Genomic DNA, 23942 nt, shown 5'->3' with positions numbered 1-23942 from the left:
CTCAGCCCTGGCCCCCCAATCCCTGGTGACTGAGCAGCCCAAGGGACACAGCAGGGGTGGTTGGGTGGGGGGTGTCTGGGAGAGAACAGGGAAACACGGGCACTACAGTCCCCGCTCTCCGTTCCCGGGGCCGCTCCCACTGACACCGTCTCCCCTGCACTAACGGCCTCCCACTTGGCCCCCAGCCTCCGTCCGCCAGTCCCTCCACGACTTGCACATCCCTCGGCCCCCACTCCCTGCAGGGACTTGAGGATGACCCCCTCTGGAGGACGGGACCTGCCCATCCTGTTCATCTGAGGACCCTGCCCTGACACCTGCTGGGCACGGGGTCGCCCCGAGGGTACTGAGCTGGATGAATGAGTCCATCTCACAAGCATGGGCGGGGGAGCATCGGGGGAGCAGCTGTGCAGAGGCCGGAGGCAGCCAGGCTCAGACCCACCCAGGAGGAAACCTACAGCTGCACGGCTAGACCCAGGAAGCGCTGCAGCCAGTCAGTTTCAGACAGGACTTGCAGGGCCGCCCATCACAAGAAGGAAAAATAAGGCAAAATCCGATGCACTGGCTCCCACTCCAGCACCAGCTGCTGAGGGGCGGGAGTGCAGCCCAAATCCAAAACTTCCTGCCACCCTGGCCTCCAAGTTTCTGTCTGGAACCCAGTGCGGGCAGAGAGTGGGGTGAGGCGAGCCGGGGAAGCACGGCAGCAGGGGCAGGGCTCAGGTCAGGTGCGGCCTCAGCCAGGGTCAGGACTGTCCAAGCCCTGGCCCCGCCCTCCCTGAGCAGGTCCCACCCAGGGGCTCCCTCCGGGGCTGAGTGGCCCCAAGAGGGAGCACGACCATCCCTCTGGGTCATTCATCCCCAGGGGCCAGAAACTGCCTCTTGAGGATGCCTGCCTCATGCCAAAAGGATTCCAGGCGGCTTCCTGGGATTAACAAACTGGCCTACACCCCTGGTTTGCTGGTAATGCTTAACAACCAGCTCTCTGGAAAAAAGAGACGAAGGAGGTTTCTGATGTGGAGGCTTTGCAGGCTCCTGGGGCGCAAATTCTCCCACCACAGCCCGCCTCAAGCCACCAACCTGACGCCACTGAGCATGGGGTCGGGAAAGACTCGCCCCAGCGGTGCCTGCATACCCGGCCGCAGACCAGTGAGACGGCTAAGATGCGAAAGCACCAGCCCTGACGCACACCTCTGACCAAGGGCTCAGTTCCAGAACATATAAATACCACCCACAGCCGGGCAGGCCTGGCTCACACGGGGAATCCCAGAAGACGACTTCAAACGGCCAACAAGCCCCCAGAAAGGCACCCAAGGCGTCAGGCAGCGGAAAAGGTGAGTCACGCTGTGGCACTGCAGGAGCAGGGCCTCAGTGCTGAGTGCTGGGCAGGGGCCTCTGTGTGGTGGCCCAGCCCTCAGCATCCACGAAAGTTGCCCCCAGACCCAGGCCCATTCCCTACGTTCCCGTGATAGAAAACGGAGGGCCCACGGAGAGAGACACAGACGACCCTGAGCTGCACGCCTGCAGGTAGGAAATGTCCAGACAGGCGATCTCCAGAGACAGGAAGCACACGAGGGGCTGCCGGTGGGTGTGCGGCTTTCACGAGGGGGACAAAAGTGTTCTGAAATTGTGGTGATGGCTGTACACTTCTGTACATACACTAAAAAGCGCTGAAGTATACACTTGAAATGGATGAATCACACGGTACGTGAATCATATCTCGATAAAGCTGTCAGAAAGAGAGGGAAGAGACGGCGTTAGGATGCCTGGAGCTGGGCAGAAGGCAGTGTCTGTGGACGGCTGGGCAGAGAACCTGCCGTTTTGCTGTCAACAAGGAGTGACCTCGGGCGTGAGGCCGAGCGCGACCCGCGACCCGCCAGACCCGTTCCTATGAGCACCCTGTGCGGGCGGCGTCCCCCGAAAGTGGGATTCCTTCTTCCCAGGGGGGTGCCCGGACAGCCAGGTGGGCCTCACAGCAAGTGGAGCCGAACCACCTGCCCGGGATTACAGGCAGCTCCACGCAGACAGGAACCAGCCCATCATACAGTCACCCACACATCCCTCTACAAGTGACCGCCTGCCACATCCCACCGTGAGAGGCGACCGGGGACCCGCCCCAGCCTCCAGATGCCGGCCCGCATCCTGCTGCCTCACCTCACACACCCCTCTGTGGCGAGTGACCCCCAGGCTGCCCAGAACCACCCACTGCCCTGGCCCTGCCCATTCCTGTCCTGCCACTTCCTCTGGCAGAGCCAGAGCAGGGGCTGGGGACCTCGTGAGTACGAGCCCCTGTCCGCTCATGCCCGGCCCCAGGGCTGGCAGTGGGAGAGCCCACACCCTCCCAGAAACCCCCACATACCTAGCTCTGGCGGCCGCTCCCGCGCAGCTCCAACTGCTGGTCTAACTCCAGAGTCACCCTCAGCAGACCTTCCCTGACCCCAGGGCACCCTGGCCCCTGCCCCCCAGGCTGACCCTGGCAGAGGAAGGCAGGGACCCGGCGTGGACGCTGCCTGCTGCAACAGGCCAGACAGGCTGCCTGGGAGCTGGCTCTGGCCCGGCGTCCGCTGCCCTCATTTCCTCTGCCGGCTTCCTCTGCCGGGGGAGGGGAGGCCACGGGCCGCCTGTCCTGCTGGTGCTGGCTCCTCTGCAAGAGGCAGCTGGAGGCCGAGAGCGAGGCCCCAAGGTGCCCAGATGAGGGCTACTGGCCTGGGCCACAGCTGCCTTCCTATCACTGCGGTCCAGTGAACTCACGTGTTCTGAGGCGCCTGCACACGTTACCTTGCTTTTCTCCAAAGGCATGTCCAGGTGGGTAGGGCTGTCCCAGTTTACACAGAGGAGATGGAGGCTGGCATGAAGGCAGAGGCAGGCTCGGCCCCAGATGGGGCCCCGTGGGGCTCAGAGCCGCCCTGCAGGAGTGTCCTGGGGCTGCTATCGCAACGTGCCACAAACTGGGGCCTTAACGCACATGGAGTGTCTGATGTTCTAGAGGCCAGACGTCCTGCACGAGGGCCACACTCCCTCCAGAGGTCCCGGGGCACAACGCTTCCCGCCTCTCCCAGCTTTTGGAGGCCCCAGGCCTTCCTTGGCTCGTGGCTGCATCAGCCCAGCTTTGCCTCCACTGTCATGTGGCATGGGACGTCCTCCTCTCTCCTGAATCTCCCCCTGCTCTCTTGTAAGGACCCCAGCCATAGAATTAGGCCACCTAAATCCAGGATGGCTTCATCTTAACTTATTACAGCTCCAAATGCCCTGTTTACAAACAAGGTCCCATCCTGAGGCTCCAGGCGGACATGAATTTGGGGGGATGCTATTCCACCCATGAGCCCTTGACCTGGGGAAGTTGGAGAACAGGGAGGACGGAGAATGGGTGGACGTGCTCAAGGGCAGTGACTGCAGGTGGCCGGTTGACAGTGGGGCAGTCCTTCAGGGTCAACCACCGAGAGGGCCGACTCCAGGCTCCTCAAGCCTCAGGCCACCGGGACCCGGTGACTCAGCCCATCAACTGAAATGAGAGCAGGGGTGAGGCTGAGGGCCAAAGGTTGGGTGGGGGATCTGGCTCCGCTCAGCCATGACCTTGACCACCCCCCGCAGGAGACCACAGCACCCACAGCCCAGCCCAAGCTCACACACAGGTGAAGGCATATGTGAGCATGTGTGCATTCGTGTGTGTTCACGTGTGTGAGTGTGTGCGTGAGTCCGGGTACCGGCGCATGTAAAGCTACCCAGCGTGAGGGAGAAGCAGCCCCTTTGTGAGAAGAGCATAGGCTGGCTTCCTGGAGAATGTGCTAGAATGCAAAGAAATTGCCCAGGGGATGACTGTGGCCTCCCTCCTGCCCTGAGCTGGCCCATACCCCAAGAGCCCAAGAGCCCAAGAGCCACAGCTCCCACCCTGGGGCCAGCCTTTCTCGGGTGCAGGGAGGGACTAACACGCAGGCCCTTGATGCCGCTCCCCCCCCAGCCTGAGTCGATCTGGGGAGGGCCTGGTGGAGGGGACGGGGGGCGGGTTGTGTCAGGCAGCATCTGCCTTCAGCTAGGCCCCGTGGGCAGCAGGCAGCGAGTGGTGGGCCACCAAGTTCAAGAACCACTGCCAGCACGGGTGCGTCAGCCAGAGAGAGGGACCCCCAGGGTGGCAAAAGCCCATTCCTGGGGGCCTCTCAGCCCTCAAGTCCCCAAGCGCACCTGTCCCCATGCAGGGCAGACCACGCCCGGCTGGAATGCCCTCCCTGTGCCCTGTCCCCCAGCGACACCTTCACCCTAAGGCCCGGGCATGCCCAGCCCTGAGCTGGCACCTCGCACACATTAACGCCGGTGAGCCGGCTCCCAGTGGGGCCAGGCGCAGGACGAGGACGTGGGCAGGCAGCAGCACGTGACCGAGAGGCTGGGGGCTGCCTTGTCTTCCATGAGCTTCCCCAAACTCCAGGTCCCGCCAAATGGTCCACGGTGACCCCTGCCCCAGGGTCAGCCTTGAGTGGTGCTCCCTGGGGACTGACCCTCACCCAGCGCTCCAGTCACCCACATGTGGCCCTCAGGAGGGGACACCACAGTAATGCCCACCTATAGATTAAGAAACAGAGGCACAGAGAGGGCCATGGGATCAGGGAGGGGTTTGGGGTCCTAAGAAGCTCCAGGCCCCCAGGCTCAGGACTGCAGAGCTCTGACTGAGGCCTGCACCTGGCAGGCACCTGCTGAGGGCCTGGGCTGCACCCACTCCACCCAGGGCCGGAGAGGGTAAGAAACAAGGGCAGCTCCCTGCCTCACAGCTTTCCAGCGGGAGAGGCAACCCCCCGCCCCGCCCCTTCGAAGCCACCCCCACCCCCCACCAGCCAGACCCAGGTGCTCCCGACTCCCACGTGGCACCCTCATCACCCCTCAGCTCTTGGCTTCCATACCCCACCACCTGGTCTCCCCAGAGCGAGGTTTCACCTATGTGGGGCTGAGTCTCAGAGAGGTTGAGTGACTGGTCCAAGGCCACACAGTGCTGAGGTCACAGGGCTGTGGCTGCCCAGAAATCCCCCAGGGTCACCCACATCCTAAGGAAGAGCTGGACCCCAGAGGAGGCAGCCCTGCCGGATGCCCGCCTGCACCGGCCCATCGCCCCAGGAGAACATCCTGGGCCTGGCCCCCTCCAGCAGCCTGCCCTGCCCTTATCTGATAGGTGGTGGTGGCCCAAGCAGGAGGTGAGTTTAAATGAGGTCCCCCAGCCCCCAGGCCTCACTCAAGCATGTGCCTACAGCCTGAGCCTCAAACTCAGCCCCTGTCACTCTCTACATAACCGCACCATTGTCACCACCTCTGTGGAGAACTGCCACAGGATCATGACGGACGCAGAGCTGGCAGTAGGCAGCAGACCTGGCCTGGTGACATTGTGAGGACCCTCTGCCCGGGCCAGGCCCCTCTGTCCATCCCTGAGTGTTGAGGGACCACAGAAACAAACTCCGAGACAGCCACAAACACGACTGTCCCCTGCCCTCCGAGTTTGGTGGACCCCAAGCAGGGTCCCCCCTTAGACAGGAGCCAACTTCAAAAAGAACCGTCTCTCCCCACTTTGGGGACAGGAAAGCCACATGCCACTGTGGCCTTGTCTCCATACACCATGCCCCCTCCATAAGAGCAGTCTCTGTTCATTGAGAGTCAAGTTTTCACCAGGCGCTTAACCCCTAACTGAGCTTGGGGTAGGCACAGCCATCCCATTTTACAGGTGAGAAAACTGAGACTCTGGAAGGCAAGGGTGGGCAGGGGGACTCCAGGGGGTGTGAGCTGGGCTCTGAACACTGGGCATTTAGCAGGAGGGCATCGGACCGCACCCCCCCTCCCTAATGCCCACGTGGGGGCCAGCACAGAGCCCTGCACCCCAGCCAGCAACCCATCTCTACCATCCAGGGCGGCCCCTTCCACAGTGGGGCACAGTTCTCCCCTTCACTCCACCTGCAAACAGAAGATCTCCCCTTGCCTCCTGACAACTTTTTTCCCTGGTTAAGTCCTTAAACTGACACATTATAATTACATTGATCACAGCTGTTTACAGGAACACTTGCAAGAGGAGCCAAGCTCAGTTGTCTTTCTAAGATGGGGGAAGGGTCTCGTGCTGGGACACACGGGGTGTGTGTGTGGTGGGGGGAGGGTACTGAACCCACACAGGGCAAGTCTGGGCCCCACAAAGAGTGCAAGAGGCAGGGCGTGGGGGAGGGCATCGCCATCCCTGGGTCAGTCCTGGCACACACCCCGCCACGTTGCCAACGGTTCCAAGGCTGGACCCTCACTCCCCAGCAGCCACACTGCATGGAGCACCGGCTCGGAGCCAGCGGGACACCTGTCCCTAAAGGTTGTCTGGGCCTGGGACTGCTCAGCAGGGCCACCTGCAGCCCCCGCCCTCAGAGCCCAGCCAGGGCTGTCGCTGCCAGATTCTGGGCCATCCACTGGTGACTCCACATTCTCCAAGCTCCGGGAGTCGCCTTGGGAAATCAATTCTGAGCCAGTGACACCCACACCCTAAGCCCAGCAGAGGAACCTGCTATCAGGTCCCCTCCCCCAAGAGCAAATGCCTTCAGATGGGGCCGTACCCAGGGGACCCTGTGCATCAGTGCACGAACTGGGCCCTACTCCAGGGAGGGAGACCCAGGAGAGCCCATCACGTGCTCACCCGGCTTTGTTTTGGCTGGATTAGCCTGTGCCAGAGCCCCAGTGACATGTGGGTGGGACTCTGGGCCCTGCGGCCAAGGCTCCAGGGCAGGGGTTTATCTCCCACTCGGGCCAAGGAGGGGGGTGGTGAGGCCAGTGAAGACAGAGGGAAGAAAGCCTACCACCTCCTGGTGACAGATGCAGGCCTCCAGCTGCCCCTGGCCCCTCTGCCCACCCCGGCCGCCCACAGCTGCCAGGAGGTCAGGCAGCCATGGGTAAACAGGCTGCCAGGGCCGCCAGCCTGGCCCCACGCCCCCTGCAGCCAGCTTGACAGCGCCACCTGGGCCTCTCCCTGCCCGGAGGGCCTGGGCATCCACTGAGGCCCATCTCTTCTGAGCCTCTGCTCAGTGGGCTCTGTCCTGTGGGTTGACCACTGCTCCCACCTCCCCATGCAGGCGACTGGGTGGCCTGGCACGGCTCCCCAGAACCAGATCCCAGCCTGGGGAGAAGCCTCCTATTGCTAAGACCGTAGATCCACAAGGGGCCATGGTCACCTGGGCCTGGGGGGGGCGACATTCCCACACCTCCCGGGGGCCCTTAGTCCTGGCCACCTCCTCCCCCGGACACCTGGGGCCAACACGGGCCCTCCTGCCCCAGTTACCTGAGACAGAAGCTTCCACAGAGACAGGGGCAGTGCCCCCACTGCCCACGCCCGCTGTTGGAGGCCTCAGCCGTGCAGGTGCCAGCCCCAAGGCCTGCCCACCTCCGGGCTTCCAGGGGGTCCAGCGCGGAAAGCTGTTCCTTCTGCGGCTCCACTCAGAGTGGGGAAAGGGTTAACTTCCATGCAAAATAGGAAACCGGGGGCTCTGGAAGCATCATGTCCGCAGTCGGGCAGGTTAGGGGCAGCCGCAGCGGGCAGAGGGCTGGCAAGGGGCGCGGCCAGGGGACTCACCGGGGTCGAAGTGCGAGCTGAAGGCGAAGCTGGGGTTGAAGAAGGACGACGACATGGCCAGGGCCAGCAGCGCGTCTTGGCATCCCCCGGCGGGCGCTGCGCTCAAGACGCCCGCGGCCCGCGCCGCGCCATCACCCGAGCGGCCGCCGCAGGTGCGAGCGCGCCTTGGCCGCCGCGCCCGCCCAGCGCCCACAGCCGCAGCCGCGGGGCCGGCGGGGTGCGGGTGCGGGTGCCGGTGCGGCGGCGACAGACGAGGCGCCTCCCCCGGCCGGCCGCGGCGCCGCGGGGCTCCCGGGCTGGTGCAGTCCGAAAACACCGGCGGGAGCGCGCGCGGAGGGGGGGCTCTCTACACGGCTGGGGGTGCACGGAGACGCGCGGTGGGGGTACCCGAAGGCTGGGGGGGTACGGAGACGTGGGGGGCACGAAGGCACGAGGGGACACAGAGACGCAGGATGGGAGATCCGGAGACGCGGGGGTGGCACGGAGAATGGGGGGCGCTGGGAGGCGGAAGGTGCGGGGGGGAAGGGGGGCGGGGAGGGGGATACTGAGGCCGGGTGGGAGCTCAGAGACGTAGGATGGGAGACCCGAAGGCTCGGGGGCACGGAGAGTGGGGGAGGGGTGCTCGGAGGCGAAAAGTGCGGGGGGGAGGGGGCGGGACGGAGACTCGGGGAGGGGGCACCTGGAGGCGCGGGGGTGGGCAGAGGCGTGGGGGGAGGAGCGGGAAGGCGGGGGCGCGGCGGCGCGCGCGGGGGTGGGCACGGTGGCACGCAGGAGCAATACGAAAGCGCGCGCTGGGTGGCCCGGAGGCGCGGGCCCCGGCACGCGGGGGTCGGGGCCCCGCACGCGGCCTGCACACGCCGGCTTCGGAGGCAGCTTTGGTCCGGCCCCGCGCGTTCTGGGCGGCGCCCGCGCCGGCGGGGTGGGGGGGGCTATTTTTGCCCACACCGCCCGCGCCTGTGCCACGCTGCGACAACCGTGGAGAAGGAGCGGCCGCCCCCGCCCTGGAGAGAACAGCGCCGGGCGTTTAGGGCGGGCGCGGCGGCGCTGGGCACCGAGGGACCGTCCCCTCCCTGCCGGCTGCGCGCCCTGCCGCGCCATCTTGCATGGATGAGGCGGCTTCAGGAGGGCAGGCGGGCTGAGCTCGCAGGGGGCTGGGAACCGTCCCCTCCCCACCCCCTGGGAGCGGAGAGAGAGTTACTATGTAGCCGGGATTTGAGTTTTATGTAACTTGGGTCACTCACTCTACGTCCATCCAGATGGGCAAAGCTCCTTGGCTGACCCAGCTGGAAGGCAGGGGGTTTGTGGGGGCAGGAGGGGCTCCTAAGGCTTTGGGGGAGGGCAAGGATCAATGGAACAGGGGTGGGCAGGGACAGAGAAAGGATGGTGAGGGCCAGCCCTCAGGAGAGGATGCCAGGACACATCCTTCTTAACCTAAGATGGCCCATTGTGTAGACAGTTCCCCCATGGGCAAAGGAAGGGGCCTCCTTTCCTCTCAGACCTTCGGGGTCCCCTGCCATGGGTGGCCCCAACAACCTCAGGTCTGTGGAGGAGCATGGGGCATCCAGAACCTTCTTACTGGCCCTGATGTTGTGGCCACTACTCTAAACAGCTTTGCCCCAAAGGCCTTGTTGATGGGGAAGGAGCCACAGGGGAATGGCCAGCAGAGGGCCTGGCCTGCGGGAGGGGCTCAGATCCCAGGGGCCTGGAGGGGCAGCAGCCACAGGCGCAAGGATGGCTGAGGGCTGTGATCCAGGAGTGCACAGTGTGAGGGGCCTGGATCCACAGTGGGGGGTCTCCCCTCCCCACCTAGGAGGAAAGCCCAACACTGCCCACCCCCATACCAAGGGCCCTGCCTCTGCCCGCCAGGAAGATGCCCCAGACACCTGGACCTCGACGCAACCGGGGGACTCCCTGGGGACAAGCAGGGAAATGACCAGTGGCCCTAAGTTGTCCCTGTCCAGATTCTCTGTGCCACCATGGCCAGCCTCAGTGACCAGCATCAGAAGACCCTCTGTGAAGACCTCTGTGACATGGGTTGACCAGTGAACACACACGCATGTGCACACACTGGCATACAGAAGGCCAGATCTCGGGGGCGTTAGGGTTGCAGATATCCTCCAGGGTCTAAGTGGGGCAGGGGAAGTCCACCCAGGGCTGCAGGTCCAGCACTGTCACTCCATTTGACCCGAGTGACACCTTCCCCCCATGCACTGGGGTCCTCTGAGATTCACTGGAACCAGGAGCCCTGCTGCTCCCCTGGCATGGTGACTGTTGAACCAGAGGTGCCCTGAGTCCCTCCACCATTGATCTGTTCCTCTGGCCAGCGATTCCCGTGTGTGGCCAGCCACCAGCACTCACTGGCCACCACAGTGGGGGGCAGGAAGACTGGCACTGGAATTTAGGGGAAGGGCTTATCTGTACTCTTCCTGGGGTTGGGACAGAACTGCTGTCTTGGACTCAGGGTCCCCTGAGTCCAAGACCTCCAGGCCAGCCATGAACCCAACCCTCAGCTGGCATGACAAGGCCAAACAGACAGAACAGAGTGCTGGGCCCTGCGAAGGGTGGAGCTGAGAGGCTCGGTGCATGGGGCTCTCTCCTCGACCTCAGGACCCAAGGACCCGTCCCCAACACACACACACACACACACACACACACACACACACACCCCCGCCCCCCCCCCCCTCTGAGAAAAGACAGAGAAGGTAGAAACCTGAGCCCCAGGGGCAAAGCTCCCACACCATGAACCTGGCTTGTCCAGTGCTGGGGTCAGGGCGTGCAGGGGTGAGGGCTCACAGGGGTAGACCTGCCAATCGGGGGTGACCAGTGGCCAGCCTGCCCCAGGACTCCCACAGAACTGGCTTCTGCCAATCCCGGAATGGCACAAGATCCCTGCAGATATGCCCCCCCACCCCCGCCACCTGGAGGTGGCAAGATGCCCCAGAGCCCTACATAGCCGGGTCATGGGCCATCGGTGGGGGCTGGGGTGCCCCACGTGGAGCGACCACTGCCTCAGGCGCGCCTCCACCTTCAGAGGCCAGGCTGGTGGGGATGACTCGTCTCTGCTTCTCTTCCACGGACGTGAGAGCACCCTGGGCCCGTGGTGACTGAAGCCTCGGGCAGGAGCCTCAGGAAAGACAATATGGGGTCAAGGACAAGCCAGGGGTAGTAGGGGGAGAGCACCTTCCCTAGAAGGAGCCGACCCCCCAGGGAGTCTGGGCCTAGAGGATTTCCAAGAGGGCCCGAGGCCCTGGGACAGAGGGGAGAGGCCTCCCAGGTCAGGAGCAGCATGGGGGCAAGACCAGGGCTCAGGTGAGGTGAGGGAGGCACCACAGGGCACCAAAAACTCAGTAATGACATCCATCGACAGATGAATGGATACATAAAATGTGGTGGATCCATATAGGGGAATATTACGATCAGTAAAAAGGAACGAAGCGCTGACACGCACTACAGCATGCGTGAACCTTGGAAATGTGCTCAGTGAAAAAAGCAAAAGGACAAACACCATAGGATTCCACTTATGGGAAAGACCTAGGTTATTTGAATCCATAGAGGCAGAAAGTAGATTGATGGTTGTCAGAGGTCAAGAGAAGGGGAAAATGGGGGTACGGGGCCTCTTTTGGGGGTGAGGAAAATGTTCTGGAATTTTATAGAGGTGATGGTTGCACAACCCTGTGAATATACTTAAAAACACTGACGTGTACACTCTAAAATGGTCAACCTCACAGCATATGAATTATATCTCAATAAAACTGTCAAAAACAAACTTGGTCATCAAGGTAACTAATATTTTAATGCAATATCTTAAAGAATCAAAATTAATGAGAAAAATCCATCATGAGCAACATACCGCAATTTTGAATCAAGGCAGCAGCAGAAAGTGTTGAGCCATCTGGAGCCTGAGGCCAGAGCAGCTCTGGACTGCTCATCTGTCGGCCTGGTGCCCCTTAAGTTCACAGCCCTGGTAGGCACCTGGTCAGCCTGGTGGACGCAGCTGCCTTTGTGTCCCTCCAGGAACCTCCAGGGCCCAGCCCTACATCCTACCTGGGTCCTCACCCGAGGCTCAGGAAGGGGGTCAGAGGCGGGGGTGGGCCGGGGGTCGGGCAGACAGCGGTAGGAGAGAGGGCCGGAAGCAGGGGGACATGAGAGGGTCCCTGGGAAGGGGCTGTTGAGTGTCCTGGGGAGGCCATAACAAATGACCACAAACTGGGGGATTCAAACGACAGAAATAGATTCTCTCACAGTCTGGAGGCTGGAAATCTAAAACTGAGGTGTCAGCAGGACCGGGCTCCCTCCAAAGGTCTAAGGGAGGACCCTCCCTGCCTCTTCCAGCTCCCGGTGGCCCCAGGTGTTCCTTGGCCCATGGCCATATCATTGCAACCTCTGCCTCTGTCCCTCCGTCGCCACATGGCCTTTCCCTCTTCTCTGTGTCTCTCTTCTTATAAGGAACCAGTCACTGGATTAGGGCCCATCCTAATCTAGTGTGACCTCGTCTTAAGGGTCACATTGGCAAAGACCCTATTTCCAAACAAGCTCCCATTCAAGGTACTGGGATTAGGACATGGACATATCTTTTGTGGTAAAGGACACAGGGGCAGGGCCATGGGGATGGCCAGCACCTCTTGAGTTCTTCCCGTAATAACCCGCATCAGCATTTCTGCATGAAAGGCTGCCCCGGATTCAGCCCACAAACCCACATGCTGGGCACCAAAGTGCAGGGCCGCAGGGACACCCCTGCCTGCCAGGACCTCACCCCCCAGTGGGCTCCCCCGGCCCACCCCTTTCTGCTGCACGGGGATGTGGTCCTGGCCTGGGATGGGGGCAGGGAAACAGATGTCCCTTGTTGTAATCACACTTCCCCACCCCCACTTCTGTGTGCACGGGAGGGGTGCCAAGGGTAAATGCTGTCCCCCTCCCAAACGTGCCCGCAGATAGGCCCCAAACTCAGGCGAACCTCTCCCCCACAAGCCCACCCACCGCAGCTGTGCTCTGCGAAGTGGGGGTGAGAGGGGTTCCAGCATTTGCCAAAGAGACCTCAGAGCAGGTGCATCTGCCAAGGGTACCCGGCCTCCCCAGGAACGGGAAGGTGCTGCCTGGCGTTCCGAGCCAGCCAGGGGGAGACGCCATGCTCTGAGGAGGCTGTGGCTTGAAAGAGCTTTGTCCTTATATAAAAACGGCTCCCTGGAAAAGAAGAGCTAATTCCTCTTAGGTGTCTAGTACTCACGTCATGGGGCAGGGCTGGGCTGCGGGTCTCTGCAGGGGTTTCCAGTCTGCAGCAGGAGGGCGGAGAGCCCACCAGACCCCTCCCGCGAAGTTGTTCCAGGCAGGCCGGGGTGGGGGGCAGTGCCAGCCCCACGAGGGCCCGAGAGACCAGGGCGTCCCAAGGGGACAGTGCCTGCCGTGCCTGGGCACAGGGGACAACGGTATCCCCAGAGCTGTGAGCTGGTCCCCGTGGCCCCTCCAGGCCAGCTCAGCCCAGAGGGGGGCTGGTAAGCTAGGGCCAGGGCTTCAGGAGAGGAGGGGCGGCCCAACTCTGAACTGAAATGAAACGGGAGGGGCTGCCCAGGGGACTGGCCATCTGTCAGCTCCGGGCAGGTGCTGGTCCAGGAGCCCGCCCACCCGCTCCCCAGACCTCGCTTCATGGCCTGGGCAGGGGTGGGCACAGATAGGGCCTTCTGGAAGGTGCTGGCGGAGAGGGTGCTCAGATAACATAAGCCATTTTAATACGAACAACTCCGTAGCGTTTAGTGCATTCACGATATTGTGCAGTCACCACCTCTATCTAGTTCCAGAACATTCTCATGACCCCGTACCCGTTAACAGTAACTCCCCATTCCCCCAGCCCCCCGGCAAACACCAGTCTGCTTTCTGTCTCTATGGATTTGCCTCTCCTGGACATTTTATAACCAATGGCATCACAGACTATGTGGCCTTTTGTGACTGGCTTTTTTCACTCATTGTGGGGCTGTCAGGGCTCATCCGTGTTGTAGAGTGTCGGTGCCTTGCTCCTTTCACGCGGATAACATTCAACTCTACGTACAGACATGTTAAGAGACGTCCCTGCTGCCTGCTGGGGACCAGACTGCAGTGTAGGTGTGGGTGTGCAGGAGGTGCGGGGCACCCAGCCTTGGCTGGAAATCTTTAGGGTAACCCTTTTGGAAAGGAACGTGGCAGGACCATGGAAACTTCCATCATTCGTCCTGGTCCTCCCACTCTGGTCTCCCCCAGTGTCTCTGATGACAAAAGCACTGGGACCTGGGACTTCCCTGGTGGTCCAGTGGTTAAAACCCTGCACTCCCACTGCAGGGGGCGCGGGTTCAATCCCTGGTCGGGGAACTAAGATTTCACATACCGCGTGGCATGGCCAGAAAGAAAGAAAGAAAAGCACTGGGACCTGCTCCGGGTCCAGCAGCAGGTGGTCAGTCAAGGAACTTACTAGAACATCCTCAGCCTGCTGGCCTAACACGGAGCTGTCTTAGGTCATGGCAGAGTGCGGCGACACATGATAAACTTTTGTGCAGAGAAAGCAGATCTCAGAGCTATAGGAGCGCCATGTAAAATGACGGGGGCAGAAACCCCCGCAGAGGACAGCTGGTGATGGAGGGTTGGAAAGAGGCTGCACAGACGTCTGCACCTCAGGGGCACCACTCTGTAAAACACTGAGGCCGAGGAAGCGAATGGACCGTGAGCCGTTCCCCTCCAGGTGGGCCACGGCCAGGAGGGGCTCACGGCAATGTGTCCCTCTCTGGTCCCCCGTCCTCACCCTGGTGACTGCCCTGTGAGGGCCCTTCCCAGGGAGAGAGGCCAGCCCCGCCCGGGGTCACACAGCCCTGCTCCCTGTGCCTGCAGGAGCCATCCTGCCTGACGGAGACCTCCCTCTCCTCCCCTCGCCTTGACAGCCAGCCCTGGCATGGCTCCCAGCCCCCCACAGTGACCCAGGGACAAAGGACAGCTGCCCAGCCTGGCTTCTCATCAGAGGAGGCCCAGTCGTCCAGTCTTCTGCTGCCGTCTCGGACACGCTGGCGGCCTGCACCCCCTGGGCCATCTCCTGGACCACCACCCCCTCTCACCCCCACGAGGCCAGCAGGCAGGGTGGGACCTCTTGCGACAGATAGCAAGCCTACTCACTCAGCAATGTCGTCACTCTCCCTACCCCCACCCCAGGCTCGGGGAGGCCAGGTGCTGCTAATGGTCAGTCTGCCCAGCCCGGTGTGGACGTGCCAAGTGCCAGCGACCCCTGGGGGCGGCCAGTACCAGGCTGGAGTACCCGGGAGAGGCAGGGGGACAGCCGCAGCCCCAAGATGTAAACAGGCCGAGCGGCTTCAGGTATAAAAGCTGGAGCCCCCGCAGCCTCTCAGCACCCACAGCCTGACCTGCCTTCCCAGAGCCCTCGAAGGAAGCCGGGCGAAGGTGAGCCCTGCCCAGGGAGGGGTGGTGTGGGCACCCAGCCGGGCCGGAGCTGCCCGAGCTGCACGGTAGGAACTTGGGCCTCGTCTTCCGCTGGACAAGGGGAGGCCCTGGGTGCTGGGGGAACCCCAGGGAGGTCCAGGAGAGGAAGAAAAAGAGGAGGAAGGAAAGGGGCAGCCCCAAGGTAACTGGGTCTGCAGGGGTGGGCACGTGTGCACACATGTGCCTAGGCGGGCCTCTGAGAGCATGGCTGCAAGCTGGGGTCAGTAGGGGGTGGCTGAGACCCCCTCACAGGGCTCCCGGTGCTGAGTGGGGGAAGGGCCTGGCAGAACAGAGGCTCCAAGGCCCCCAGACCCACCAACTCTGGCAGGCATGCTGAGCCAGCTCTGGGCCCACGTGCCCAGCCCCTGTCCCAGTGGGGCCCCAAGGCCTCCATCACCCCTTCCCACCTCACTCCAGCCCATGAGGCCTTTTTCTCACTGAGCATCTGAACTTGGTGATTCACTCTCTGGTGCTAGATGCAGACCACAGCCCCCAGGAGGGCCACATGGGCGGTCCCGAGTGGTCTGGGGACAGGGGAGGGCCCTGCCAGCCTTGGAGGGGGCATAGAGAACGCAGCAATACTGGGCATATGTGGGTGTCTGTGGGGGGGCGGAGCCAGGCCTTAAAGCTATGACCAGCTTTGGCTATGGAAGGCAGTGAGGCGGGAGGAGAGGGACGAAGGCCTTCCAGGCGCTGGGAGCACCCCAGGAGGCTGCGCAGGGGGCTGCAGAGCCGGCTCCGTGCAGTGCCGTGTAGCCCCCTCCCCACCCCCCCTCCCCGCTTCCTGCCCTGACTAGGCGTGCCAGGTGAGACTCCATCCCAGGCCCTGGATCAGGTGCTATAAGTACACCAACCACAGCCTGAGGCCCAGGCCCTGCCTCCCCTGCTGTCTCCAGCGCTGATCTCAGGCTCCCCTGCCTTCATGGGGGGTGGGGGTGGGGGTGGGGGGATGCCCCGGAGAGCAGCGGGGTGGGAGCAGGGTGGCAAACAGCCCAGCGCAGGGCGCCCACAGCGCTCTGCAGTCAGGATGTCAACCCAAGGCTTGGCCAGACCTGGCCTGGAATTTGGCCCTGTCCCTCCTCCATAAAGGGGGTGACATTGGCCCTGGGCAAGGCCCCGAGTGGCAGCCAGGGAATCCCTTCCCTCCAGAATGGACCCCATGATTCCAGGGTAGAGAGGGGAATCACGGTCTCACTGTGGGATGCAGGGTAGTGAGGTCTGTCCTGGGCCTCCAAGGCCTGGGCCTGCCCTTGATCCCAGCTGACCACCCCCGCCCCACCTCCTGGACTGGCTGTAGGGACTGGCCATTATGGGTGACAGCCACCACAGGATCCGACACCCTTTCCCCACCATCTCCTTCCCTCATGGCTCCTTGCATGACCCTGCGAAGGGGCAGGGCAGGGGTCTCTCCATTTCACAGATGAGGAGCCTGAGGCCCAGAGCAGCTGGGGGGCACGCCCAGGGTCAGGAAGCAGGACGCAGCCCTGGGCTGGATCCAGCCCTCCCTGCCCCCCGCTGCAGCTTGAGTTGCAACCTTTGACCCGTGGCTTCTCTACTGGGAGAAAGGAGACGCCTCCGGCCACTGCCTGGCTGGCTTATGCCCAGCAGGTCACTGAGCTGCCTCTCCTGGCGGCGGGAGTAGGTTCCAGAAGGCTCTACCACCCCATGAACTTCAGAGAGGGCCAACGAGCCTCTGAAATAGCTGCTCTGCCACGAGCCCCAGAACCCAACCCGCCCTGGGGAGAGCAACCCGAGAGCTCCGCAGGTCACAAGGTACTGTGTGGGGGCACAGGACAGCCCGGTCCCTGTGCCCAGACCCCACCTGCCCAGCTGGAATCCCGGCCTGCCTCAGTGGCTCCTGCCTGAACCTCCAAGAAGTGGGGACACTGCCGTGGGCACCTCCTCAGGGCAGATGCACAGCGGGCCGCCCTCCTGAGCGCCTGGGAAGGGGGTGGGGCCATCCTGCTGGAGTGGGTCTGGGCCTTGCTCAGTCCAGGGCCAGCTCGAGACTGGCCTGCGCGCAGCACGCCTCCCAGCCGGCGGCTAGTGTCCAGCCAGGATGACCAAGGCCCGCCGGTCTAGGGTCCGGGAGAGAGTGACCAAGGCCCTGGGCCCTGAGTCCTGGCAGGAGGAGGTGGTGCTTCAGGTAACCAGGAAGGCTTCCCAGAGGGGGCGGCTTTGAGGTGAGCCTGGAAGGACAGAGGAAATTACCCAGCAGCGTTGAGGGGTCAGACAGCGCCACCTCCACCTCTTCCGAGCATAGTGAAGGACCTCGTGTGTATCACTTATCGTCTCAAAGCCTCAGTCTCTTCTTCTGTGAAGTGGAGTTACACCTCAGGGTGGCCAGCTACCAAGAGGCAGGGCTCAGACGCATCCTCCTCAGGGCCTGGGCACGAGGGCCTCTGCAAGGCCGGGGCCCCAGGGTGCTGGGAAAGCTGACCCTTCCAGCCACCCTCTGCAGCCCGAGGCCTGTCTGGGGTCTGGGTGCCTGGGGTCCCCACTCTAGGGCCAGGAGCTGGCGCCAGGCAGGGTCCAGGCAGAGCACCCTTTCCCGCCCAGCACACCTGCCGAGCCGGCTCCCTGTTCCCTGCAGGGCCAGGATGGACGAGGACTTCTCCTCCCAGATGAAGAAGATGGCCATGGCCATGGGCACATCCCTGTCGGACAAGGACATAGACTTGCTGCCCACTGACATGAGGCACCATGGTACAGCCCGCCCCTGCCCGCCCTGGGCCAGCCCCACTGTGGACGCAGGAGCCCCCCCCAACCTGGCTGGGAGAGGGCACAGGACCCGGCAGCCCCCACCCCAGGGGAGGAATCCCCCCTCTGGGCCCAGGCCCTGCTGGCCAGGGCAGTCCAGCCCCGAGGGGGATGGCCCTGGTGACACGCCCGGTCATCCCCAGGCTCCTTCAACTACATCAAGTTCTTCGAGTACATGCAGAAGTTCCAGGCCTCGGGGCAGCAGGAGAGTGTCATCCGCAAGACCTTCCAGACCCTGGACAAGGACAAGAGTGGCTTCATCGAGTGGAATGAGATCAAGTAACAGCCAATGGCCGGGGACGGGATGTCCTGGGCCCTGGGCCCCCTCCCTGGTGGTGGCTGGGGATGAGGGGGTACTGAGCTCTGGGCCCCCTCCCCGACCTACAGCTACCACGCTCACCCCAGAAGACCTGGTACCCCCCCTGGGCTCCAGCAGGCCTTGTGGGAGATGGGCCAGGCTAGAAACAGGGTCCAGGGGCACAGCACTGGGCCCAGGACCAGAGACCCCTCTCCAGCTGGGCCTCAGTTTCCCCAGCTGTAAAGTGGGGAGCAGGCACCTTGTATACCATTGGGCACAGGCCAAATGCCCCCTCAGCTCTGACCCAAGCCCACCCCTGGCCCCAAGTACATCCTGCGCATCTTCCCCAGCAGCGGGCCCACCACCCCACTGACGGACGAGGAGGCTGAGGCCGTGATCCAAGCAGCCGACACGGATGGGGACGGGAGGATTGACTTCGAAGGTGGGGCAGCAGAGATGAGAGGGGCAGGGATACCTCTCAGGACTTTCCTGCCCCCCACTCCCCGTCACTCGCACTCAGTTTGCTCCACGTCCAGAGCCTGTCTCTGTGCAGGGCTGACCAGGCTCCCCACTGCCAGGCGTGGACCACATCCCCCAAAGCTTACAGCCACCTGTGGTGGTACCATCGTCCCTGTTCACAGAGGGGGAAGCTGAGTCTCCGGGATGCTGAGGGGGCTTGGGCATCTCACCGGGCCCAGGGGAGCTGCTGCAGGTTTCTGAGCAGGGGAGAGGTGGCCCAAGCCGGCTTTGGGGAAGGTCGAGGGGGCAGATTAGATGGGGGGTTTCCGAGATGGGGAGGAAGGTTTGAGGCAGAGACTAGGGCCTGAGGAGCTGCAGAGGTGGACGCAGGAGGAAGGAGGTCAGGTGGGCCAACGGCTGCGTGTGAGTTGAGCAGGCGGGAGGGGGTTGCCCAGGAGGAAAGGCATTTGTGGGGCTGCAGGCCTTCCCTGAGGCTCCCATGGCTGCCCTGGGGTCTGCATCATCCTGCCGCCCACCCACCCAGATGCTGACCCCAAGCCTGGATGATGGCCCTGGGAACAAGCAAGCACAGGCTCAGAGCCCCAGATGGGGACCTGTCCTCACCCTCCAGGCCTCCACTTGCTGCCCGCAAATACCAGCAAACCTTGACTTGTGCGGTGGTCGCAAGACTTAAAAGAGGGGCAGCCGGGCCAAGGGGTCTGTTTAGGATGCAGCCCCCCAGCCTCTCTGTGCCTCAGTTTCCCCACTGAAGGCAGGATGATCACAGGAGCACTTGCTCAGAGACTCTGAGGGGAACTGCTGAGGGTTCATCGTAAGACCCAGGGTGGGTGAGCTCACCACCACCAAGCTGGCCGGGCACAGGGCACACGACAATGGTGTGGGGCACTCGGGCAGCCAAGTTCCGGTCCTTCCTGCTCCCCACCCAGGACTCAGGAGGGCAGGATACAGGGCCTCCCTGGACCGCGAGGTCCCCCATCATAAAGGAGGCTTCCCGCTGGGCCTGCAGGGCTTGGTGGGGCACAAGCCAGGGGGTTATTTACTAGAAATCTGTCTCCTGTTCTAGAATTTTCTGAATTGATCAAAAAGGAGAAAATTGCAAAGAAGTAGCACCACGCCCAGCCCCGGCTGGCTGAGCATCCCCCAAGGGGCACCGTGGGATTCGCGAGTGCCCTGTGGAGGCCATGGGAGTGGACGCAGCTTGAGCCAGGAAAATTGAAGAAAAACAGCATTAAATGAACCGCAGCCCATGTGTTTGTTGGGGGTGTGCAGCGTCAGCTGGGGTGGGGGCAGGGTCCTGGGTCTCTGGGTGACGGGGAGGGCAGGGTGGCATGGGGGGTGCAGGAGGGAAAATGGAAGGCCGGGTGGTGTGTGTGTCCAGCCTACTCTGCCCCTTCCTGTTCCTGCCTCACTGGGGGCACCCTCGGAGGGCAGTCCCCCCTCCAGCCCCGGCCCCTCCTGGATCTGCCCTCCCAGCGTGGTGCTCTCTGGGCCCAGACCCCCCCCACACACACACACACCCAGCCCCGGCCCCCACTGGGCTCTGCGCAGGCTGCTCACCAGGCTGGGTCCTAGGCCGCCTGGAGTCCACAGCGCAGGGACAGCTTCAGCCCCAGGGTGCCTCTGGGGGGTCCTGGCACCAGCCCTGTGCACCCTGCACTCCGGGCTGGACGTGTCCAGGGCTCAGATCTCTGCCGATATCTCTTCGCCTCCTCCTTCCGGTCTTTGAGACCCCCTCCCTCTCTTTGAGGCCTCCTCCCCTTCTCCCCAAGCTCATCCTCCTGCAGTAGTCCTCCCCCACCCCACCCGCCTGCCCCAGCCTCTGCGCCAGCCATACTCGCCCACCCGGTGGGCTCCCTTCTTGTGCTTTAAGCACCTCTCTCCTGTACTCCAGACTCCTGTGCCCATTCTGGCTGCCTGACACCCTGTTTCGTGTGATGGAGGCGTCTCAAGCTTAACGTGCCCAAGGCTGAGCTCCCGTCTTCCTCCCACAGCCCCACCCTCGGTCTTCCCATCTGTTAGCTGCGTCGTTCCTCTGCTGCTCAGGCCGGGAGCTCTGTGGTCACCATGCAGAGGGTGTGGATGTGCTCCCCGCTCCATCCTGGGGACTGGTAGCTGGGAGAGCACTAGGCCCCCATCCGAGCCCCCTGCATCCACGTGGGTGTGATGGGTTCCCTCCTCCAGCTGCCACGGGACTCCAGACTCTCTAGGATGGAGGGGCCAAAGGTGGCTGGATCACCCCAGGGTGAAGGCACCGCTCTCAGGAGCCCCCAGGCTGGGCTATTGCAGGAGCCAAGCTCACACATCATCCTCAGCTCCCCTCCCTTTCACACCCACCTGCAAGGTAATCCCACTAGCTCTGCCCTCAAACATCCAGAGCGCCATTCTCCCACCATCTGGGCCACCACCAGCTCTTGCCCAGATGACCACCTTGGCCCCCAAACTGGCCTCCCTGCCTCTACCTTCCAACAGTGGGTTCTCAAGAGAGGTCCTTTTAAAATACAAGTCAGACCCATGGCTTCACTCGGAACTTTCCAGAGGCTCCCCTCTCACGCAGAAGAGCCAAGTCCTTGGGATGCCCACATGCTCCCTGACTTTAGACCCTCCCACCCTCACTGCAGCCACACTGGCCACCCCACTGCTCCCCAGCCAGGAACCACCCTGCCCTGCCCCAGGGCCTTTGCATGCTCCTGGGCCTGCTATGCTCTTCCCTAGACATCTGTCTGACTAACTCCCTCATCTCCTTCTCTGTTTTCCTCAAATGTTACATCCCAAAGAGGTCAACCCTTCCGCCCTGTTTCACATTCCACTCTACCTTGCCCAGCATTCTGCATTCTCCTTAATCTATTCTCTCCATAGCACTCGCATCCCCTAATATACCATATGAGTTGCTTATTTATTGTCTATTATGAGCAAGCAAACCATCAAGGACATGGGTTCTGAGATCCCGGAGAGGAAAACCCAAGAAGTGAGCCTGACGTTGGCACAGGGTCCCTGCCAGGGTTTGCAACTGGTTAACAGCGGTGGAGAGGCCGAGCGGCTGAGGAGGGCGTCCGGCAGTCTCCCGGGTGTTCAGTACCTGCCAGGGAGTAGGGTCTTTGCTTGTGGTTCCTATGGGGCTAGGAGTGAGAAGTGAGGACAGGAGTATCAGGCCAGTCCTCACAGAGACTGGAGCCCAGCCTCAGCCAGCCCAGTCCCTGTCCTAACTGCCACCAGGGCAAAAGTAATCCCTCTGGACCAGGGTCCAAATTCAGCACAATGCAGACCACACCTGACCATGCCCATTCGTCTGCATATTGTCTGTGGCTGGTAGAGAAAAAGAGAAAGCTGGTGTGGCTGCTACTATCAGATAGAGGACACTTTAAGGCAAGAAGCTCTGCTAGACAAAGAGGGACAGTTTGTAAAGATAAAGGGTCAACTCACCAGGAAGACACACAGCTCTAAATTTGTATGCACCTACTAACATAGCCTCAGAGCATAAAGCAAAAATGGGCCAACTAAAATGAAAAAGAGACGATGCACAACCACAGGTGGAGATTTTAGCATTCTTCTCTTGGGAACTGATAGAGCAAGTAGGAAAGAAATCAGCAAGGATACAGAAGACTTAAAAAAACACAATGAATTAACCAGAGGAGCTAGAAGGCCAAGGAGACCTTTCTTGGGAGGCTGGGGCCTAACAGATACCCTCACCCCTGCGTACGGTGCCACCCAGCCCACTATCCCTACCCCAGGGAACAGGAATGGCGTCTCAGTCCCCCTTCTTTGGGGCACACCTGTGCAGGTGGAACAGTCCAGCGGGGCAGGCCTCCCACACCACCCCCAGCATTGTAGCCTCTCAGGGACACGTTTTCACCAGCTGGGACGTGTGAGATGCCATCACAAGGCCCATGGGCAGGTCATGGGCAGGACAGAAACCCAGGATGACACAAAGCTCCAAACCAGTTAATGTCAGGAGCAAATTATCTGTGACAACAAAAACTTGAATAAAATGAAAGCAAAGAGCTCAGATAACAGCAGAAGTGAAGGAGTATAAGGGATGCAGAGACTGGTACAGAAAGGCACCCAACCTGTCCTTGTGAACAGATGAATGAATGGATGGATCAATGGATGGATGGATGGATGGGTGGGTGGATGAACAAACAAATGAACAGATGAATGGAAAGCTGTAAATCAGGAGCTGGGGAGTCAGGCACCATCTCCCTGATTGGAAAGTCACCACCATCCATTTCTCTGCTTCTCTGGCTGTGCCACCATCTCTCCCTGAAAGTCACCCCAAGTACCTGTCTTCCCATCTGCTGAAAACCTTACTTGCAAAAATACCATAGTTTAGAAACTCCCAACAACAGCTTCAGATAAAACTACATTTTGGGGGGGGATCAGGGCATCCAAAGGCATGCCAGAACAGGCCGCTTCTCCCCCATTTGGTCCCTGCCCTGCCCCCAGAGCCTCTGGCCCGGAGACAGTGAGCAGCTAGCTCCCTCTGCCTCTGCGCAGCTCAGGGAGGGTCGAGCAGGCCCAGCATCTGAAGCCCGCAGCCTGCTGAGCTGGTGACCCACCGCCCCTCCCCTGGCAAAGCTCACTCCAAGACCTTGCCCCCTGGGGCCCAGCCCCTCCCCACCTCTTTTCTGGGACTCAGGAGGAATGCCTCAAATGGCCAGCCTGGCTCTTAGAACAGCAGGCAGAGACAGCTGGTTGGCTGAAGTGGGTGGGGAGCTAGGAGGGGCTCCAGGCCCAGTGGGAAGGGCTCCAGGAGCAAAGCTGTCCCAAGGGGAGACAGGCGGGGGCCAGGAGCGCTGTGGGTGACTAAGCAAACCCCCTGCTCACCTCGAGCCCCAGGACTGGGAGCCCCAGTTGGAGCTGGAGGGGCTGCAAGGCCTGCTCTCTGCCCGGTCATCTCATGGTGATGAGACAGCCCCATAAGGGAGGGAACATGGATGGCACACATGTGCTCTGCCCAGGGACCAGGCCAGGCACTCCACCTAGGAGGGGTCAGGCCCAGAGCGGCCCTGCTCGTCTCACTGCTGTATCCAGCTCTGGCCTGGGGTTCTGCGAGCGATCAGCTCTGGCATGAAGGAAGGAAGAAGCCGTCCTGTGCAGATGAGGAAACTGAGCCCCCGATACCCCAAAGCAGGGGATGGGGTTGCCGGGAGGGCCTGCAGGTCAGCGCTCCTGTGAGCTGCCTCAGGCCCACGGGGCGTCCACCTCTGCCCTCCTGGTGGTTGAGACTGAGAGTGACCGCTGCCGGGACTCACGCTAGCGAGAGGCCAAGCCCCAGGGCCTTTCAAGGGCGCAGGAGGGGCTCCACCTCCACTAGGGCCAGCCCTGCGCGTTCCCACAAGTAGGGTGGCGCCTGGGCCATTAGGAGGGCTGTCCTGGCCAGCGCCGGCTCTCCCC

At 62.1% G+C, this 23942-nt stretch overlaps 2 protein-coding genes across 8 annotated transcripts in view; one reads left to right on the top strand and one right to left on the bottom strand.

Annotated features, from left to right (window-relative positions):
• Positions 1-7744, bottom strand: part of AATK (apoptosis associated tyrosine kinase) — a 39299-nt gene extending 31555 nt beyond the window's left edge. For 2 of the 4 annotated variants that reach the window (XM_007185841.2, XM_057536744.1), the window contains exon 1: positions 7565-7744. In XM_007185841.2, the coding sequence (XP_007185903.2) occupies positions 7565-7619 (55 nt within the window). In that variant the 5' untranslated portion in view covers positions 7620-7744. Of the gene's footprint in view, positions 1-2353; positions 2499-7273; positions 7321-7564 lie in introns of those variants that run through there. The other 2 variants (XM_057536749.1, XM_057536746.1) reach the window with 2 other exon arrangements.
• PVALEF (parvalbumin like EF-hand containing) lies at positions 1280-19783 on the top strand. Of its 4 annotated transcripts, none has more exons than XM_057536750.1 (5): positions 1280-1328; positions 17607-17719; positions 17917-18052; positions 18422-18513; positions 19615-19783. In XM_057536750.1, exons 2-5 carry the CDS (start codon positions 17614-17616, stop codon positions 19656-19658), a joined length of 378 nt encoding a protein of 125 aa, XP_057392733.1. In that variant the 5' UTR covers positions 1280-1328; positions 17607-17613; the 3' UTR covers positions 19659-19783. The 4 variants fall into 4 exon arrangements, with proteins under 4 accessions (XP_057392733.1, XP_028023205.1, XP_028023204.1 ...); XM_028167404.2 differs by lacking the exon at positions 1280-1328 and adding an exon at positions 14868-14974; XM_028167403.2 differs by lacking the exon at positions 1280-1328 and adding an exon at positions 16476-16786.
• The last annotated feature ends 4159 nt before the right edge of the window (positions 19784-23942 follow it).

The sequence above is a fragment of the Balaenoptera acutorostrata genome, chromosome 20 (genome assembly GCF_949987535.1).
Source record: "Balaenoptera acutorostrata chromosome 20, mBalAcu1.1, whole genome shotgun sequence".
NCBI classification, from domain to species: Eukaryota; Metazoa; Chordata; class Mammalia; order Artiodactyla; family Balaenopteridae; genus Balaenoptera; species Balaenoptera acutorostrata.
This window is presented reverse-complemented; position numbering and strand designations above follow the sequence as displayed.

What these genes read in the sequence shown, in the direction of transcription:
- PVALEF (XM_057536750.1), top strand. Translation starts at nt 17,614, where the DNA reads ATGGACGAGGACTTCTCCTCCCAGATGAAGAAGATGGCCATGGCCATG. An exon ending in CACTGACATGAGGCACCATG is followed by an intron (nt 17,720 to 17,916) that starts GTACAGCCCGCC and finishes GGTCATCCCCAG; the next exon opens with GCTCCTTCAACTACATCAAG. An exon ending in CGGGAGGATTGACTTCGAAG is followed by an intron (nt 18,514 to 19,614) that starts GTGGGGCAGCAG and finishes CTCCTGTTCTAG; the next exon opens with AATTTTCTGAATTGATCAAA.